Raw genomic sequence first — 22,385 nt, forward strand, 5'->3', positions numbered from 1 at the left:
AAACGGAAAATTTACTACATAAATTCCTTAACATGAAAGAAGACAATAAGGGTCTTGTAGGCTACTACTAACCCCTTGTTAGCTGGCAGCGGGTGGATAAACAAAGTCATAAAATTTAACCTGTCTGATGGGTCCAAGGTTTCCGCGATCGTGAAATTGTATTCGACAAATGATAGGGTTAGAGGATTATTCTCTTCACTTCAATCAGTTGCTCTGTTTCGAGAGACATGGCACCTGAACGTAAAGGTTAAGTTGAAAACTGTAAATTACAGTGCTGGATGACTGTAGACCTAGAATAAAACTGCATGGCACAGTACTGTATTTTCCTTTTTCGGTCTTATCTACTGTAGTTCAAAGTTGCAAAGAATTTGCTGTAGTACAGTAGACTGTATTTAGAATTAAACTACAGTAATATATTTCATTTAAAGCGTGAAGGGATACATAATGCATATTATAAATTTACTGTTAGATTGGGGAGCCTCCCTCCCAATAAAGGACACCTCCCAGATGCGGACAGATTGTCACGTCCCTTCGATGTCCGTAAATGAGAGATTTCACTGTACTTTTAATATTTCAGTTAGGTTGCCGTTCACTTATATTAGTTTTACACAATTTAAAAAATTAAAATATTATTATTTACAGACTAAACTATTGTCTTTTCTCTGAAGAGTGAATTTTTTAAGCAGATCTCCTCTAGTTTCCAATTTTTTAGTAAATTTCTAACGGGTCATATCGAAGTTTGTTAAGGTAGCAAGCATGTCTCAAACAGTTTCTAAACTCATTACGGATTTTTGGGATGTCCACATCGTGTTCATTGAAGAAACTCTTTTCACTGAAGCATTACTTCCAGAGCACAGAGACAGTTCAAATTCTGGAGTTGTGCACAGTGAATCGTTTTCTGAGAAAAATTATTAAAATTTCCATTTCATTTTAAGCAAAGAGTAGCGTTTTCTTCATTCCGCTCTGCCATTTTTTTCTGAAGTCACGTATTCCTTCAATCAAGAATTGTCATCAAATAAATTATCTTCATCCAGGTCAAGTCAATGTATAACTGAAGAAAAATAATGAACCGTATCTTCAAACTTTTCTTTTTCTAGAGGTAGTTTCAGCACTAGAGGAGATATCAGCAATATAAGTATATTTTATAGATATCCTTTCATAGATATCTTATCTTGTGTATGAATAAAACAGGCACTGGGACAATCAACGGTATTTAATGAAATTCGTAAGAGATACTGAGAATTTTGTTGTGAAATAAGAACCACTTCTTCTAAAGATGCCCAAAAGTTGCTTAACTGACGATGAAATAAATTCTCCTGGTTTCCTGAGTTCAGTATTTTTATTAACTTCGATAACAATGGAAGACTCGACTGCACCTTCAGTTTTGATTCATCATGATAAAGTGGCCAAGTTACAATGACAAAATTTATTACAGCAACGTGCAAAAATCATTAAACCATATTAATAATTAATAGTGAAAACCCAGGAATAATTATTAAATCTGGGGACATTTCGGGGACGATTCTTTCCGGGAACAGAAAGCAAAATTTGGAAACTATCTCCGGGAAACTGAACATCTGGTAACCTGGTAATCTACGCGTCTCTCTTCTAAACAATGCTCCACTGCTGTCTCCCTCTGCTAGATCGACGCTATTCTGCTCTTTCCAGGTCTCGTATACCCTCCGGTGACCCACTGGACATGGACAGAACAAGGATGGCTCCATAAACTGGGCTACGTGGACTACTCCGGCTGCGGACCCGTCCATCTGTTGGGGGGCGTCTGCTCATTCTATGGCGCTGTCTTCCTCGGCCCTCGACTGGGGAGGTTTGGCAACAAGTACACCAACATTGAGAAGGACGACATTGTTGGGCATTCAGTTCCGGTAAGTGTAAATATTGTTCATGAAGTTTAATTACAACGGGAAACAATTTACCTGCTCGTAAATTATAGCACAGTGCCTGTTTATAATAATTATATAGGTTAGAGTTTAAAACAGCTATAAACCTACAGTTTCTTCATGAAATAAGTTAAGCTAAAAGAAAAGTGCAGACTAACTCAGTGAACTTTATATTTGTCTACTGCTATATTTTCTTCAGAACAGGCTAAATACACTAACTTCATGTAATATTCTAATTTTCTTACATTAACAACAACAGAGTTAATTCTTCATTGAACTGAAGTACACTTCACCAAAGTGAATATATATTTTGGCGAAAGATTATAAATGCAAGAATGATGGATGTCACTTTTTTGTCGAAAATGAACCAAGACTGTCGATGCATAGCTTAAGACATATAGAATGTACATACAGAGTTATATGGCATTAATACTGATAGTCATTGTCCAGTAATGATCGGAAAATCACAGTTAAGCTTTGAGCGCTAAGCATTTCAAACTTTCAATTGCTTCTCCTGCAAAATGTATTCCAAATGATATCCATCATTCTTGCAGTGGACTCTTCAAATGTATTAGGTAATATAAAGAACAGGAAGAGGTTTTTGGGATAAGTTGAACTAGTTATTACAAATAAACTTATATGAATACATTAGTTCTTAGCCTATGTATTTATGTGTTATTCAGATATTAAAAAAAGAAAAGCAAAATATATTTATTCCTTATATTTTGTGATTTTAAGTAAAAATTTCTGTATAGGCCCTATGTAACTCTCACGTTTTAAACCAAATGTTAGAAACTTTTAAAATGTGAAACTTAAAAACTTAAAACATTTCAAAGTATTAAAATGTGTTTAAAAGTTTCATAGTGTTATATTTTAACGATGTGTTATGAAGACAACTTTAATTAGAATGATGAAACTGTTAAATTAAGTAGAGCAAAATCTGAAATTTTATCGAACTAAACATTTAGTATCAAATTGATTCTTAATATCTAATTACATATATTAAGTTACTTTTTATTTATGTATTTATTCAATTACTAATGGATTCACTTATTCATTTGTTCATTAACAAACAATACTTCTATAACCCCTCTCCACAGTAGATTCTTTCTTTTGACCATTTGTATAGTCCCAGAAACAAAATTTCGTTCACCTGAATTTTGTTTACAGTCTGTACGGCAGGAAAAATGTAAATATTTTTAATCGTTTTTAAGTATTATTGAATAGGCACAAATTGAATCTAAACATTTGACTCTCTCGTGATCTCGTAAACTTGTTTATTCTTATTTCAGCCGTCCTAAGATGGAATTATTAAACATCTACTCAAAATTATTCTCTCTGTTTCTTTGAGTTTATTGTGCATCATTATACAGACGTGGAGAAATTATTAACAAAATTGACGATTTTTATGGCAATTCTGTTTAGACTACATTTGACAATTTTGCATATTTCCATCATTACAGTAGACAGAAATATGCAAAAATGTCAACTGTAGTTTAAATTGAAGAGTCAAGCTTTGTAAAAATATATCCAAAATGTCAACTGTAGTCCAAATTGAAGAATCTAATTTTGTAAAAATATAGAATAAAAACATTCAGTTTTGTTAATAATTTGTAAATATGCAAAAATATGAAATGCAGTCAAAGTTGAAGAGTTAAATTTTGAAAAATACACAATACAAATCTTAAATTTGGCTAATTATTTGGAAATACACAAAAATGTCAACTGTAGCCTAAATTGAAGAATCATATTTTGTAAAAATATATAATAAAAGTCTTCAATTTTGCTAATAATTTGTAAATTAGCAAAAATGTCAACTGCATTGAAGAGACAAATTTTGTAAAAATATAAAACAAAAATCTTCAGTTTTGTTAATAATTTGGAAATATCCAAAATGTCAACTGTAGTCCAAATTGAAGAATCTAATTTTGTAAAAATATAGAATAAAAACATTCAGTTTTGTTAATAATTTGTAAATATGCAAAAATATGAAATGCAGTCCAAGTTGAAGAGTTAAATTTTGAAAAATACACAATACAAATCTTAAATTTGGCTAATTATTTGGAAATACACAAAAATGTCAACTGTAGCCTAAATTGAAGAATCATATTTTGTAAAAATATATAATAAAAGTCTTCAATTTTGCTAATAATTTGTAAATTAGCAAAAATGTCAACTGCATTGAAGAGACAAATTTTGTAAAAATATAAAACAAAAATCTTCAGTTTTGTTAATAATTTGGAAATATCCAAAATGTCAACTGTAGTCCAAATTGAAGAATCTAATTTTGTAAAAATATAGAATAAAAACATTCAGTTTTGTTAATAATTTGTAAATATGCAAAAATATGAAATGCAGTCCAAGTTGAAGAGTTAAATTTTGAAAAATACACAATACAAATCTTAAATTTGGCTAATTATTTGGAAATACACAAAAATGTCAACTGTAGCCTAAATTGAAGAATCATATTTTGTAAAAATATATAATAAAAATCTTCAATTTTGCTAATAATTTGTTCACGTCTGTACATTCGTCTGCAATTTAAGCCCACAAGTGATAGACAAATAACCAAATTGTTCAACACTTTCATTCCGATAATTGTAAGGACACCGTTTGCAATGTGATCCGTCAATTTATATGTAAATGTTAATTTCACTTTGTTTTCCTACAAGTCGATAAAGCTCAAACTGTCTTCTCTGACTGTCACAGCTCACAGGTATTGGAGGAATGATCCTCATCGCCGGATTCTTGGCTTTCAACGGCGCTTCTATTGGTTCGATGTCCAATCCCGGAGATGAGTACGTGATAGCGAGAGTGATCATCAACACGGTGCTGGGTGGCAGTGGCGGAAGCATCGTGATGCTGGGGCTGTGCAAACTGGGGCTATGCGGCCAGGCCGCCTGGTCCTTCAGCTTCACCCTCAACGCGGCGCTGGCCGGCATGGTATGTCACCCTTCTCACCCTTAAATTCTTTCCTAACAAAATACCAACTGCATTCAAACCAGGAATGGCCCTTTCCGAGAATCAGTAAAAATCGTTTCTATATTACTACGTGCATAATTATATGTGAATTCTTTGTTGTGATTTTTGCAGGTGTCAGTGTGTGCTGGTGCTGACGTCATGGCTATGTGGGCAAGTTTCCTGTCTGGTGCTATCGCTGCTCTTATTTATCTGGGTCTCCATCACGTTATGCTCCGCATGAAAAGTAAGTATGAATGTACTTTTCGAATCTGCCATCAGAGTTGCTGTGCCAATGAAGTCTCCTAAAGCTCTCAAATAATAATAATAATAATAATAATAATAATAATAATAGTAATGAGTTCAGGAACCGACATACTGACGTACGAGGAAGTGTAAAGATGATGGCGCAGCAAGGAGAAGAAAACAGTAACGTGATCATGCAGCGTAAGCGGATTCCTAGTCTCCATACGATGGCGGTAAGGTTAGCGCACTCCAGAAGGAATGCTGACAATAACGGAACAAGGAACACGGACGCTAGAAAAAAGGCGAGTGGGGATAAAAAGAGAAACCAAGAGTCAGGAAGTGATAGGGAAGAAAGTAGTGAAAAGATTAAGGGTGCGAGTGTAAGTGGAAATCTAGTATGTGAAAGTGAAAGCGTGGGGGAAAATAAAAGAGGAATAGAAAAAGAAATAAATAGAAAGAAAGACAGAGATAGAAATATGGCAGAGTCGAACAGTAAAGAAAGGTCAGAACCTGCGACAGCTGGGGATATAGCAGAGGCATTAGATATGATTAAAAAAAGTGGGGATGTGATCAAAAAGTGCAAGTAAAGTTGAACCATAACGAATAGAAAGAAGTAGTGGTCGCACTCTGTTAATTCAAACGGCCGATACCACGCGGCGCTAGTGCAGAGTTCGCTCAGTCTGTTCCGTGTGTAAGTACGTAAATACATTTAACGTAAGTTGCACTGTTTACCTTTCGCTCCATATACGTACGTAACTGGCATTGTACTTACAACGTTAAGACTATTTTAAAGAAAAACACATTCATATACATCACACTGTAAAACAAATAATAGTTTAATATGTAACACTTAACTTAGGGCTGCTTGTAGGCATGCAATATGTACTCACCAACAGTTACTTGTCCGACACTTTGGAGAATTTACGAGATGATTTGGCGGCTCTCGGAGCTTGGAGTTCTCGTCGGATTTGTTTCGTCCGGAAGAAGAACCGACATTTCATATAGTGAAAAATTAGTTTCGGTATGATATCCATGGCATGATCCAAGCAGCATCCTGTTCCCGGTGGCTGAATTACAATTGAGGTAATACTGTCTATGCACTCGTGAAATATGTCGCCCCACATTTCATCGCTCAATTTTTCTTTTATTGTCTGTTCTGTTTGCATAAGCAAATGAAACACGCACGCCCTACAACCCGGAACAAAACACGAAGGCATTGCTTGAAATATAACACGACAAAAACATAATAATCTCGTCCTTTAATAAATAAATTGTGAGAGCTACTCACTTGTCACTCGTGTACGAATAATTGTACATTAGTGTATTGGCACTTAAAGTATTTAACGCACTTAATTACACTAAAAAAGCAAACGAAATGAACGAACACTCTACTGCTTCTTTTATGGATATTCGCTTGCAACTGAGCAATACCGATCGCAGCGCCACTAATTCTCTTGGTCACCGTCGACAATGCTGAACAGATAGGAGTGCGCACACTTCTTCAAACTGTAAAAGATCGAGAAGTATAGGGGAGAGAGGAAGTGTATAAGCGGATGTGTAGAGATAAAATATATTTATAGGAAGTGAGAATAGTGAGAAAGGATTAGGTGTAAGCGGAATAGTGAGAAAGTGAAAGTGAAAGTGAAAGTGAGCGCAAATAGGAATGAGTGAAAATAGTGAAAAAAGGGTTAAGAGAAGTGAACAAGTGACAGCATAAAAATTAGTACTAACATTTGAACGTTGGAACAGTAAATGAATATAATAGAAAGGTAGGAGAAAAGGTCAAAGAACAAATAATTCAATATGATAATTTATAGAGAAAAACTGAAATTGAGATTTTAGAGAATAGTAGTTAGAGGAAAAAGGGGGTTTGAAAGGAGTATATAATATTGGATATATTAGGATTAATGATCAAATAGAGAATAGCAAATGAAATGTAGGAGAAATACTGAAGGGGAGATTGACCAAGTAATAAAAAAGGTACATAGTGTAACTGGGAGTATTTGTGTAGACGTGTAGTGCAAATAATGTGTTATTGTAATAATATGTTAATGGTGGCACCGGATACAGAAATGTGAGGTACACCATTACATGTAAAGAAGTTCTGTGACGTAATATATCATATCATCATATCGTAATAATAATAATAAAATAATAATAATAATAATAATAATAATAATAATAATAATAATGATTTCTTTTAGCTGGCAGAGTTAAGCCCGTGAGGAGTGAATTGCTAAGAAGTTTATCCTTTAAGCTATTTTTAAAAATGTTTATTGTTTTGCAACCCCTAATACTTTGTGACAAGGAATTCCATTGTCGCGAGGTGGATACTGTAAAAGATGAATAACGAAATGTTCTATGAAAAGGTACACTTAACGTGCCACAGATAAGTGATCTGGTATTTACGTCGTGGTTAGAGTATAGATAAGAGAAATGAGATGAGTTTAAAGAACCATAAAATTATATATCATGGCTTCTTTCGGAAGGGAAAAAAAAAGTCGGGGATCCCTTGTATACTTACAATACTCGAAATAATCCAGCTCTTTAATGAGAGGATTGTAGGAAAAATTTACCTGTTGCTTCTAGTCAAATACCAGTTACATAATAACTGAAGACATGAATGTTGATATTACTGTAAAGACTGGAATGTCATTTTAAACACAAGTTGGTATGATTGTTTCCGCAGTTGACGACCCGCTAGATGCCGTGGCTGTCCACTTCGGCGCCGGCTTGTGGGGGCTGATATCGGCGTCCTTGTTCGGTAACGGAGGGGTGGTGTACGGCGCCAGCTACGAGTCCGGCCAGGTAAGCCAACCTTTGCCCCAGAATCTCACTACTGGTTACAGGATTTCGATCCTCGAGAGAGAGATTGTGAGATTTGTTATGAAAACAATGACTGCAGAGTTGCATGTAGGCTAAAGGCTGGTTCACAATAAACCGGAAACGAGAATCGGAACGAAAACGGTAAAATTATTAAAATGTGTACATTTAAATGTGAGCATTCACAATTAACGAAAAGCTTGCCGGAACCCAGGATCGGGAACGGAGAGTTGGCCAAGTTTCAACTTTGGCGTTCACGTTTCCGATCACAGCCCACTAGATCCATTCTATTGCCATCTAAAAGCTATTTTGTCGTCGTATATTTTGTAGCAAGAAGACCGTGACATAACCTATGCATTATTTTGTTCTGTGCTGTGCATCAAGGAAGAAGTTTTATTTGATGAGATTCTAATATTGAGTGTTGAGGAAAATCCTCACGTTTACGATAAGCGGCGCGCCTCGTGTAAAGATGAGAAAATGAAGGAGAATACGTGGCTTTCAATAGCTACATCTTTGAACACCGATCGTAAGCGAATCATATTTTATTACTGTATTGGTTGTATTACACACTACATATTCATGCTTCAATTGAATAACTACTGTTGTGTTCATTTTTGTTCTATTACAAATGTTTCTTCTCTAATTATTTTACGTTATGGTAGACTTAAAATAGGTTGTGATAATAAAGATGCATGGGCATATTTATAGTACCGTACCTAATGAAATGCTTCTGTTGAAATTTCGAAGTTGGTTAACCTGTGTTTATGTTGGCTGCCTTGTGCTCATGAGAGAACGCCATTGGTCAATTATACACAAATAACATCAGAATGCGCAATATCGACTTTACATATCGTTATTGACATACATATCGATATGCATAGTCGTCTACGTTCTCGGTTTATTGTGAATCAAAAATGTTCATATTCACGTCCTCTGCTTCTCGTTTTCATTCTGGTTCTCGTTCCCGGTTTATTGTGAACCAGCCTTAAGTTCAGAGTTCGAATTCCGTTTTGGGCACAGATCTTACTACCATCACTATAAACGTCACTATCACAAAAAGCATAAATACTACCACTACCATTAATATCGGTACTACCATTATAGCTATCATCTCTCTATTCGCACTATCACTATAGCAACGACCTCTTCTGTGAGTCTGTTAACATAGAATATTTTACTACACTTTCTTTTTTTTTAATTAATGGTTTATATCATGCTACTGAAACTTCAAGCGTAGGTTTAGCATTTCCCTTGTTATGTAGGTTGCTTTCTATCGAACTGTCTTCATGCTTTGCTTTTCTAGTATTCATTTCAAATAATTCTTCAGTCATTTAGTTACAATTTCCGTGACCCGAATTACTCTATGCTCCATATTCTCTTAATTTATGTACTTAATACTTTGTTATGACGAATACTATCACCAATGGTTATTGCTACTGACATGATATTCTAAGTATTCAGGATAAATGGCTTGTAATGATTATACCAACGCTGTATTGAGATTTACGGTATACGACAAAACAAACAGCACTGAAATTATCGCCCATCTGCTGTCCACGTTTACATAGCAACGAAGTATTTACTTACTATAAGTTATATCAAGTACCTTACTATAATAATACCGGACAGCTGTATACTAGTAGCATTGGCGTGAGTGTGAAATATCGCGGACCTGACATCTAGCGGAAAGGGCTGGAATTACGTCCACATATACAAATATTAAGATAGCGAGATTCGGACTATTGTTTAAAACGTGAGTTACTAATGTGGAATTATATATGAAACACTTAAGAAATGTTGAATAATATTTAATGTAAAATTATTATCTTATATAAAAGCTACATATTATGAGACATATTGCATGCTTCATATTACTTTCCGTAATTAATTGTTACATATTTTTTCTTTGGTTTACCGAGACAAAATCAATCTGATATTAGGAATGAATTTACAATAATGCTTTATATACGCACTGCTGACAACTGTAAAGATAAAATTGATAGTAATCTGATGCTTGTAATAATTAGTAAAGGCATGTGGACAACAATAAAACTTAATTTGATAAAACCTTAAAATTTCCGATACATTTTAACTTTTATTCATTTATTAGCCCTAGATAAAAAAAAAAGCCAATTTGTATTTTTCTATCAACATAAAGACGAAGGAATTAGGCCTAATAAAGAATTTTGTTGACTCACGTTTTATGAACTGTCGGAAATCGAAAGTACGATTTGGAGCAATTTGTAATGCTGTAATTGTCACAATTATAAACAGCACATATACACCCTGACATTTTAACACTAGTACTAATTCATAAAACTATTAACTAGCCCAGCAACAATATACATTGCAATTGATTACAGCTTGTTTCGTGAGTATCTCCACACCGGCAGGTAGGTAGCAGCACCATCGTCGTTAGCACGCAAAACTGCTAGCTGTCCAGTATTATTATAGTAAGGTATTTGATAATAGTTTGACATATTGTGGATTCAGTGTTGTGTTGATTTCTGCAATTATGGTTCTCACAACAGAGGAGAAGGTGTTTATTGTCCAGCATTATTTCCGGTCATACGCAGCACTGAAATTACAAACATACTCTGAAAATCAAGATAAGTCATTATAACATACAGGCGACATAAGACTGATCCAGTACGACGGAACTTCTCGACGACAGCTAACACTGTTGTGTTATTTGGTGCCGCATTGTTAAATCGCTCCTGGTGCTGCTCTTCAATGTGGAGCAAGCTGGCCATTCTGACGCCCCACTTCGTATGACCGGAAATAATGCTGACGATAAACATTTTCTCCTCTGTTTGAGAACCATAATTGCAGAAATCAACACAAAACTGAATTCACAATTTGTTAAAGCATCATATTATACAATAAATAAATACTGCATTTGGTTGCTAGGGAAACGTGGACAGCAAATGAGCGATAAATCCAGTCTCGTTTGTTTTGTATTATCTCCGTGACTTCAAAACTATTACAGATTGAGCCATCTAATTGCTCAAGTCGCCTGACTAAGCTAAAATGGAAGTAGTTGCCATCCTATGCTTTCCAGGAATAACAGGTCTAACAGAACAGGCGATCCTTCAGGTCTTCGACAGTACTATCCTAATGATGGACACTAAATAGTTACGAAACCTTGTTGCTGTTACTATCAGAAAAAATTGTTGTATAACACTGTCCGTTTTCAGTACAACATAGATTTCCTATATACGTTTTTTAAATGGAGTGAAATTAATTAATTAGTTACCGATGCAATGATAATTTACATGGCTGAAGAGATTTTTTAAGTGTTAGGCCTATGTTCGTGCAGAGTCCGTATAGATCAATTTCTGTCAGATGCGTTTCCAATTCACTGCGGGCTAAAGCAAGGAGATGCACTATCACCTTTACTTTTTAACTTTGCTCTAGAGTATGCCATTAGGAAAGTCCAGGATAACAGAGAGGATTTGGAATTGAACGGGTTACATCAGCTGCTTGTCTATGAGGATGACGTGAATATGTTAGGAGAAAATCCACAAACGATTAGGGAAAACACGAGAATTTTACTTGAAGCAAGTAAAGAGATAGGTTTGGAAGTAAATCCCGAAAACACAAAGTATATGATTATGTCTCGTTACCAGAATATTGTACGAAATGGGAATATAAAAATTGGAAATTTATCCTTTGAAGAGGTGGAAAAATTCAAATATCTGGGAGCAACAGTAACAAATATAAATGATACTCGGGAGGAAATTAAACGCAGAATAAATATGGGAAATGCCTGTTATTATTCGGTTGAGAAGCTTTTATTATCCAATCTGCTGTCAAAAAATCTGAAAGTTAGAATTTATAAAACAGTTATATTACCGGTTGTTCTTTATGGTTGTGAAACTTGGACTCTCACTTTGAGAGAGGAACATAGGTTAAGGGTGTTTGAGAATAAGGTGCTTAGGAAAATATTTGGGGCTAAGAGGGATGAAGTTACAGAAGAATGGAGAAAGTTACACAACACAGAACTGCACGCATTGTATTCTTCAACTGACATAATTAGGAACATTAAATCCAGACGTTTGAGATGGGCAGGGCATGTAGCACGTTTGGGCGAATCCAGAAATGCATATAGAGTGTTAGTTGGAAGGCCGGAGGGAAAAAGATCTTTGGGGAGGCCGAGACGTAGATGGGAAGATAATATTAAAATGGATTTGAGGGAGGTGGGATATGATGGTAGAGACTGGATTAATCTTGCTCAGGATAGGGACCAATGGCGGGCTTATGTGAGGGCGGCAATGAACCTCCGGGTTTCTTAAAAACCAGTAAGTAAGTAAGGCGTATGTTAGTTTCAAGACCGGGCAGAACTTGAAAAAAATACTCCATTATTATTAATCAAGGATGAAATTCTAATTATGCAACGAAAACATTTCAATGGCCTAAAAACAAATTTTGTGTAGTTGCGTCACGTATTCTTCTTGGTTTCCTAGGTTTCTTGTAAATGTATATTTCAACATAGTCACAGAGAACGTGATGACCATACGACTGGGACTCGTCCCTGGACTTGCTTGATCATAAATTTCACAATCTCAAGGAATTTCACAACGGCAATGAACAGAGGAAGCAATTTTTAATGTCTTGTGGAAATCACATAAATGTTTGTCGGTTGTCAATATGTTGCCTTGTACTAGGTGTAGGCTAAGCGCCACCTCACGAAAGTTGCGGCATATTCGTTTAGTGTAATTAGATCAACACAAATCCTCGAAAAGTTTATTGAAGTCAGTACTAAATATGTTTCATTATTTAGGACTGCATTCTGATGAGATTATGGATCAAAAGGACGTATTATTTATTTCGATGTTGATTTAACTCAAAACATATGCGGTATATTCACAATTGAATATAAACGGAGATTATTTCACTAATTTATACTAATAATAAATCTGTACCGGTAGCGAAAATTTTTCTGGTAATTTTCGATTTTCCAAAAATAATTGGTGTTAACATGTATAATTAACCATCCTGAAACCGAAAATCGCATTTTTGAAATGTTTGTTTCTATGTCTGTCTGGATGTTTGTTACCTTTTCACGCGATAATGGCTGAACCGATTTATATGAAAACTGGAATATAAATTAAGTTCGTTGTAACTTAGATTTTAGGCTATATGGCATTCAAAATACTTTATTTAAAAGGTGGGTTATAAGGAAGCTTGACTTAAATAAATCCAAATATCTCCCTTATTAATAATTTTCATGAAAAATGTTACATAACAAAAGTTTCTTTAAAAATGATTTCGGATAAGTTTTATCCTATGCAAAATTCTGATAGGACTGATATTTAATGAGATAAATGAGTTTTAAAATTAAAATAATGTCATCTGGGGGGCTGTAATGAAAGAAAAACATATGACTTCGTCTATAAGGGGCCTTGGACAATAATAATCGAAAGCTATTAAATATAGCCTACAGATAATGTTTCTGTGTTTGTATGAAGTAAGTAGCTGGAAACACCCGGCACTGCCCGGGTTTTCATTTTTGCTTCCATTTTTAATTAAACTGGTTGTTAGACTTTTCGGAAATCTCGGAAACTCAACTATAGACAACCTCGTTTATTATAAAGCTTTAAAATTTAAGAATTTGCTTGAAATAAACCAATTATAGCCGTGATTCTTTGAAGTAATTGTTTCGATATAATTATCCTTCTGTTTTTATCATTCCCTCGTTACTGAAGAGGCGTGAAGAATCAGTGTGCAGTGGAAGTATACATGATTCATTGTTGTATTGCTGGCGCCCTCCCCAGAAAAGTGCATTCGTTTATCGAATGACTTAGACATAATATATATTTTTTCTTATTTTCAGCTGTTGTGGCACAGAATAGTCGGTGCATCTGTGATCATTTTATGGGGCTCTGTGGCGTCTTGCATCATGTTCGGAGCGCTGAAAGGATTCGGAGTGCTCCGTGTAACGGAGGACCAAGAGCTGAAAGGTAAATTTCTTTGCAAAATTAAAAGTTATATTTGTTCGATTAAATTTCTGCACATTTAAAAGACAAAACTAAAATTCTTTCAATCATTTATTATCATAATACACTGCTCTCTTAAACTGACTGAGCATATTGGGAATTAAAACAATGGCTTTCCCAAAACAGCTATGAAACAATATTATAAAACAATTTTTTTCTCGAAAGGTAAGCAAAACGAGCAAAATTGTATTACACTTTATTGTTGTAATTATCTCAAAGAATAACTCCTTGAAATGACATTACGGTTCATTCTTTATACGTATGACCTACTTCAGATTAAGCAGTTTATGAAACAGCCGCTAGATGTCTATACGAACAAGTTTTACGGCAATACATAATCTTTTCTCGGAAGTACTGCACACGATTCAGGCAAAGGTTTGACTCGTCTAAAAGGCCTAATGGAGAAATTTTCTGTCATAGCCTCCTATAATACTTCAAGATGGAATTTAAAACAAGAATAATACGAATAGTGATATAATCAAAGCAAAATAAATTGAAGAGAAGAATGACTTGCTTATAAATAAATTTATTAAACATTCATATTAATTACCATTACGCAACTGCAACACGATATAATATTTAGTAAATTGCAAATTAAACTTACCAGTTATCAGAAGCCATTTATTATTTACACAAAGAAGTGGGTTATTGAAAATTCCAATAAGTTTTAATTGTTGAAAATTTTGAGTAAGGTTTGCATAAATAATTTCAAGCGTCGATTCATAAATATATACGGAATTTATTTGTGTAAAAGACGAACATAAAATAGCACTGTCATTTTCCCTCATTGAAAATGGTCCACACCTTGAACCATTTACAGTTCTAGGGTCCTATGCATAGACATTTCGCTAGCCCACGCTACGAGCGTGCTAAACTACCCCGGCTATCCACTGGTTACTTGTATAGGATTCATATCATATCATATCGCTAACACTGGTTTATGAATACGAAAAACTTAGTTCGCTGATCATCCACCGGAAGCTCGCGCTAAGAATATCTATGAATATGGCCCCTAAATATTATCACAGCTGGGAAAAAGATTTTTGAATTCATGTAAGATCGATTTCCGTCTGCAAACGTCGAACTATTATTTCGAGGAATAAAACGCAACTATCCGTACACAAATAGCTCTAATCACATTAATTTCTTTAGTTGAAAATAGTGTTGTCAAAGAAGCCTAAATGCACCTATCGAAAATAATGTCATGACAGTAAAACCAATTTGCGGCCAAGTCATAAATGAAGAAGGAAATTGAAATACTGCTTTTTGCTTTCTGTATAGGGATAAAAACGCATACACAGTGAAACCTCTCCTTACGGACACCTCCAAGATACGGACACTCCTCATATACGGACAGATTTTTATGTCCCAACTGAAATAATATAGAAATAATGATAAATTCAATTCTCGTTTACGGACACTCTCAGACACGGATACGGACAGCTGTTTCACAGTCCTAAAGATTGTTTTACCTCCTGACTGTGGACATAACTGTATTTCAAGACCTAATGTATTACAAAAATGAAAATTTAGTTTTGAGAACTGTACAGAAATTCCTTAACATGAAAGAAGACAATAAGGACCGTATTCATAGACATTCTTAGCGCGGGCTTTCGGTGGATGATCAGCGAACTAACGTTTTTCGTACTCATAAACGAGTGTCAGCGATATGATATGATATGAATCCTGTTTAGCACGCTCGTAGCGCGGGCTAGCGAAATGTCTATGAATAGCACCCTTAGGGTCTCGTAGGCTACCACTAGCCCAGCCGGCTACCCCTTGTTAGCTGGAAGCGGGTGGATAAACAAAATCATAAAATTTGACCTGTCTGATGGGTCTAAGATTTCCGCCATCGTGAAATTGTATTCGACATAATGATAGGGTTAGTAGGATTACTCTCTTCACTTCAATCAGTTGTACTGTTTCGAGAGACATGGCACCTGAACGTAAAGGTTAAGTTGAAAACTGTAAATTACAGTACTGCATAACTGTAGACCTAGAATAAAATTACATGGCACAGTACTGTATTTTCCTTTTTCGGTCTTATCTACTGTAGTTCAAAGTTGCAAAGAATTTAGGCCTACTGTAGTATACTGTATTTATAATTAAACTACAGTAATACATTTCATTTAAAGCTTAAAGGGATACACAATGCATATCATAAATTTACTGTTAGATTGTGGAGCCTCCCTACCAAAAGGACACCTCTCAGTTGCGAACAGCTTGTTACGTCCCTTCGATGTCCTTAAATGAGAGGTTTCACTGTAATTTTAATAATTAACAATTGGATACATTAACAGTCAAACGATAAAAGCTCAGTCCGCCTGAATTAAAACTCTGGTTAATTTTTTTATATTATGTAATAATTTTTATTCTTGTTGAAACAGAGCTTCCGGGCTAAGATGCCGTGGTCTACTGGTGCTGACGTTACCAGACGTTTCGTCTATTTCTACGGCAGACATCTTCAGTGGTTAGGTATCCTCGGTCGAAGTCGGTATCCCGAGCAGAAGACTTCGACCGAGGATACCTAACCACTGAAGATGTCTGCCGTAGAAGTAGACGAAACGTCTGGTAACGTCAGCACCAGTAGACCACGGCATCTTAGCCCGGAAGCTCTGTTTCAACTAGACACCGGCCGTGAAAGCCTGCATGATAAGATTAATTTTTATTCTTGTTTTATTTTTATTTATTAAGAGGAAATTTCTGAACATGTTAGAACACCATGCAGTAGTAACACGGATTATTTTGCGTTGTTTTCCAGGACTGGATATCGCTATGCATAACGAGCCAGGATACCCGCTGAAGGGCTGGTACGTCCCTCCTCAGTTCACGTTGTATCCCGATCCTATATTGGTGAAGACTGAACACGAGACCTTAGCGAAGCCTGAGCTGGAACCTTTTATAAAGCCCGAGGTGGAAGCAGATGCCCCGCCTATGCCTGAAGACGAAGACGAGAATAAGCCTGAAAACGAAGCTTCAGCAAGGCCCAAGTCGATGGGTGAAGTCTCCACGCGATGACTACAACTGAGGAGAGAGACCGACTGTGAAACGTGATACTTCCCGATCAGAAATCCATAGGAGATTGACTTCATTTTCGAGGTCTAGCATCCCGAGGACGGGCTCTGAAGATTGCAATATCCCGAAGATATCGCCAGATTTGAGGTGCAGAAAGCGATTTTGGGATGCAATTTCTCCCATAACTTAAATATCATCGTCATCATTATCATCATCATTATCATCGTGGTCGTCGTCATAAGTATGTTATCGACGACGAAAAAACCTCCGTACAATCAAGATGCTAGGAGACATAGCGTTGTCGGAAGGATCACTGACGTAAGATATAACTACAGGGTGTTTAAAAAAAAGATAACCGAAACTTTTGTCTGGCTTTTGACCGTCTTTACACAATTATATGCTCGACATGGCGTCCGTCATTATCCACTACCTACTCCATGTGACCAATGATGTGGTAAGGATTCCAGCACACTAATCTGGAGTTATGTTCAATATCACAGACTCAATATTTGCCTTCAGATCGTCAAGGGTACAGTCCGCGTCACCGTTTTTGGCGTGTGAAATAAGTAATGGGAACGTTAAGAGCTAATGTTTTACATTTTCCGCAGTCAGTCTGACAACTTTATTTGAAAAATGGCTGATGTGACGTGTATAAGAAGTGGTACCATTCTCAGCTGCACTAGCAACATGCTCACAAACTGGGCACTATAGCCTATATCTAGGACACACCGCTGGCCTTCTATGCCCAAGGTTGCGGGTTCGATCCCGGGCCAGGTCGATGGCATTTAAGTGTGCTTAAATGCGACAGGCTCATGTCAGTAGATTTACTGGCATGTAAAAGAACTCCTGCGGGACAAAATTCCGGCACATCCGGCGACGCTGATATAACCTCTGCAGTTGCGAGCGTCGTTAAATAAAACATAACATTTCTAGGACACACGCCAAAAACGCTGGCGCCAGCTATAAGTGGTACCGGATGAAAACACTGTTCCTTTAACATGCCCCACAGAAATTCGTCACTCATCGTGGGGTCCGGGCTTCTGGCGGGACAGGGAAAGGTAAAAAGCGGTTGCGACGAATTTCAGGGAAAGCCCATCATTCTGTCCTGTCTCGTAACAATGGAAATAATGTTCCACGCAACATGTGCATTCCAGGACTGCGTACTGTGGCATATCGGCTGTGACACTCACTCACTCACTCAACTCAATTCAACTCAATTGTGAAACATAAATAAATAATTAAGAACACAGACCGTAAGTTACATTATATTGTTAAAAAAACATATACTCAGTTTCGGTTACCTTTTTTTAAAACACCCTGTACTTCTTGGAAAATGAAGTCGGCTGATATAATAATAATGAAAAATGCCTCTTATTTTCGTGAGAACTTCCTTGTTCTAAGAAGCTCAGAAAGTTTCCTCCTACATGCTTAAATCCTTTCACTGCGAACAGATATTAGAAGGTCATGAATAAATCATTGTTGTCTTGCCTTTTTTTCAGAGATTTGCATCCATTCCAGAAATTTTCATTGTTCTCTTGTCCACTGGGACAATTACCTCACAAATAGAATACAATGGCTTTGTTCTCTAGACCATATTATAAGGTGCAGAAATTTCCCGTGGCTTCCCGCTTCGGTAATATTGGTAACGATAGGAGAAATTCTTCTCCAACAATGTGTCTGTCTATGAAAAACTTTATATTAATGTCGCCGGGATTAGCGACCGCATATATCTAGTCTTCCTTCTTCAATCAGCTCATAGTTTTTCAATAAATGGTAGCGGAACCCGATTTTAGCTAATTTTTCTGGGATTTATATCTAGAAATGTGCTGTGCGAAAGTTTTCTCCAGCACGTTCGTCGTTTATTCAATCGTCATTCCATTGTTGCTGTACTATTACCTCATTGTCTATTAATAGCTCTGTAGTTACAAAGAATGTAACAACAGAATTGTAGCTGTAATTAGTTAATTACAATGTGTCGTCTGTAAGTGCACTAACCATAAGCAGCTAAACATGTGTCTCACAAATGTCTCATAAATACACATGAGCTCTGACAAGCCAGACATATTCATATACTGTTATATTGATTATCAAATACTGTTCACATAATATGTGGGCTATTTAAATCATGTAACTTGTAATACAGAGCCACGGTATGGGGGACAAGACAACTGGTCAATTGCAATGAGATTAAAGCTGAAAAAGGAGTTCTAAACTGAAAAACTTATGAAAGTTTAGTAAAATAACCAGTAGATAGAAAAGATACTGCGATCTACACAATTACGAATATAATTTAAGGATACAGGGGAAAAACCTGACAAGTCAAGTTTTACTGTTTTCACAGGAAAGAAAGTCAAATGTTTCAAGACCCATTATATTGTATTGCCTTTGGGTTATCATTCTTCAAATTTCTTTGGACTAATGAAGTTGTTATACATCTTGATTACACAACTTTTAACACTGTATCACTTCGGAATATGTATGGTAAGACATTCCTGTGTTAAATTTCAACATACCTCGTTTACATGTTTCGACCTATTTATGGGTCATCTTCAGAACTGGACGACATAATACGTAAGACAAAACATAATCACAAAAAACATAAGAATACAACACAAATACAAGAACACAAAAAATACATCACACTAACATACGAAAACAAAAACACACACAAAATTGCAACCTCATTCAAGAAATTAAATTACAACATCGCTTACAGAACAAATAACACTCTACAACACAAACAAACAAATACAACCACACAGGCGTATACAAACTCAAATGTAACACCTGCAACAACTTCTACATAGGACAGACAGGCAGATCGTTTCAAACACGTTACAAAGAACACATCACAGCCATAACAAAATTACAAAACATCTCCACATATGCAGAACACATCACAAATGCTAACCACACCCACAGAGACATCAACACAGACATGGAAATACTACACATCCAACCAAAAAGCCAGAAACTAAACACACTAGAACAATATGAAATATATAGACACACAAAAACACATCCCCACGAAATTCTCAACACACAACTCAACTTCAAAACACACACACTCTTTGACTCTACACTATACCACACGAACACATCCTCACAGGAAACAGAACAAGTGGCGCCAAGACCAACAACGACCATTTCTGAAGATGGCGCATAAATTTGTCGAAACATGTAAACGAGGTACGTTGAAATTTAACACAGGAAAGTCTTACCATACATATTCCGAAGTTGTTATGCTGTACAATTAAACTACACAAATCTACTCTACCTCAGCTATTACATGACATCTAAAACAAAAAACTTACCAAGTTTTCTCCTGTGCTCTTAAGTAGGGTTTTGAAAGCATATTGCTTTGTATATCTTATCCTTATAATGTGTTCTAACAACGTAACTCTCACAAAAATTGGAGTTGGTCAGTTTATCTTCTGATTGCATCATATAGCACTGTTATTCATATGGTTAGTGCATTGCATGTCCTCTAACGTCAGAAATCCTGATTAACATGCTGGCGTGTCCAAGTACAATCAGTGATGAACAAAGAGGGCGCTATGGCAGGTTTTAATGAAGTACTCCGATCTTTCCTGCCATAATTTCACAATTTAATTTTTATTTATATTATTATGTTGTTCTTATTTATTATTATTTTTATAATTTTACACCACATTCAGTCTTTTCGCTGTTGAACATATCTGTTCAATTCTTGGCATTACAAAGTAGAGGGATTACCTAGTCTTGAGCTTTTCTACAGTCTTTAAGGGAAGAGGATATTGAAAATTTGAAATTCCTTGTTTTCTCCTTGAAACTGACAATTTTTTGTACATTGAACAACCGTTTAAAAAAATCAAAAGGGGATCCAAATTTGGCAATTCCTGTAGCTCCCATTTGCAATTACTTAGAAGAACTGATATAACTCAGTAAGTTTTTTTATAGATATTTGGGGAGCAATTTACGGAAAATCACATCTAAAGAGTCACTTTTTAACAGTTCCTTACAGTTTTCATATTATTTACAAGTCTAGCCTTCTATTTCCTAATTCTTCTCATGATTTATAACTATATATACAAATTCACTATAAAACACAAAACTACACTAAATGCAATCTAAAAATACACACTATTTACATACTATGTGTTTCAGACATTACAATAACTATTTCTGTTAAGATGTAACAACCACATTCCTATACTTTAGATCAAAACAATTTTCAAGCATCTCTGACAAAAACAACTGAAGGGATAATATTATCTCCTGCTATCTGGTGAATAAAACAAAAATCTCTTGTAGATAGGGCTGCCACACTATTGAACAATGAAATTGTATAAAATAAACAATTGAACTCAGAATGCGGTAAATTTGAAACAAATGACATTGGAAAACGAAGTGAGCTAACAGAGTTTTAAAAATGGCATCACGAAATGTCATAGCATTGAATTAGGGCTTAAATTATATTTTTTAATAGCGTATATTCTCTACAGTGAAAAGATTATTTTAAGAGAAAACAATTTTAATGTGAATTTTAGTCAAATTTCAGTATCCTCTTCCCTTAAAGCAACACAAATACAAGGAAACGAGCAAACATCTGGTTCACATGTAATGAATGTTAATTTGCTACATTGAATCTAGCACAAGTTCAATGAATGTTTAGGAGGAAAAGAGAGGAACGGCGGACTATAAGGAAAACGAAGAGTGCTCAAGACAGCCTGAGAGAAAGTGAGTGAATGTAGTTTTATGTGCACGTCACAGTACTCCGTATGATTTAGTCATAATCGACTAATATCCATGTCATGGCGGAAATAAGGGGAAATTCCTGCACCTCTTCATATATTTTGTGATTCCTAGCTGAAATGTATGATGTGAAAACCAACCGATAAGAATATCTGGATTTATGACAATGCTGACAAGCAAGGAGTGGGAAGAAAGATTACGAAATAATCTTTTACTGAGACTAATACAGATAGTACGTTGTAAATAATGTAAGACTTCTTGTACCGATGTATGCACTTATGTAAATATTTAATATTGATTTTTAATTGTCAAACAATTTTACGTAATAAAAATTGGTATACCATTTTATTACGCTATTTCATTTCACCTCACTTTGTCTTCTTTGAATTAATCAACTTGAAATTCTACAGTAATAAATACATTTACACGCTTTAGAGCATGAAACATGACTAGCTGGCTTTTCGAGTGCTAGACATCCATGTACTTAGACTAAAATTGGTCCATTGTGCCTCCTGCTAACAGTGTTGCCAACCATAGGCAAATTTTCTTAGATTTAGGAAAAACATACGAAGAGTCCAGGGGAGAAACCTGTTAAGTCCAAAATTATCAATTTTTTGTTTTGGATGCCATGAAATACCTCAGGCAGTAGAGATTTCAGTGGTTTTATTGTACAGAGTAAAAACTTGATTAAGCTAGATATATTTGAAGAATG

General features: G+C 35.6%; 1 protein-coding gene across 2 annotated transcripts in view; it reads left to right on the forward strand.

Moving 5' to 3' along the window:
- The window catches only part of LOC138708731 (putative ammonium transporter 1), a 107,527-nt gene extending 85,506 nt beyond the window's left edge, over window positions 1-22,021 (forward strand). For both annotated transcript variants that reach the window (XM_069838856.1, XM_069838855.1), the window contains exons 5-10: window positions 1,669-1,883; window positions 4,608-4,841; window positions 4,992-5,103; window positions 7,792-7,910; window positions 13,762-13,888; window positions 16,686-22,021. In XM_069838856.1, coding sequence (XP_069694957.1) covers window positions 1,669-1,883; window positions 4,608-4,841; window positions 4,992-5,103; window positions 7,792-7,910; window positions 13,762-13,888; window positions 16,686-16,942 — 1,064 coding nt within the window. In that variant the 3' untranslated portion in view covers window positions 16,943-22,021. The remainder of the gene's footprint in view (window positions 1-1,668; window positions 1,884-4,607; window positions 4,842-4,991; window positions 5,104-7,791; window positions 7,911-13,761; window positions 13,889-16,685) is intronic.
- Window positions 22,022-22,385: the final 364 nt, after the last annotated feature.

This window comes from Periplaneta americana, chromosome 11 (genome assembly GCF_040183065.1).
Source record: "Periplaneta americana isolate PAMFEO1 chromosome 11, P.americana_PAMFEO1_priV1, whole genome shotgun sequence".
In the NCBI taxonomy this organism is placed as follows: domain Eukaryota; kingdom Metazoa; phylum Arthropoda; class Insecta; order Blattodea; family Blattidae; genus Periplaneta; species Periplaneta americana.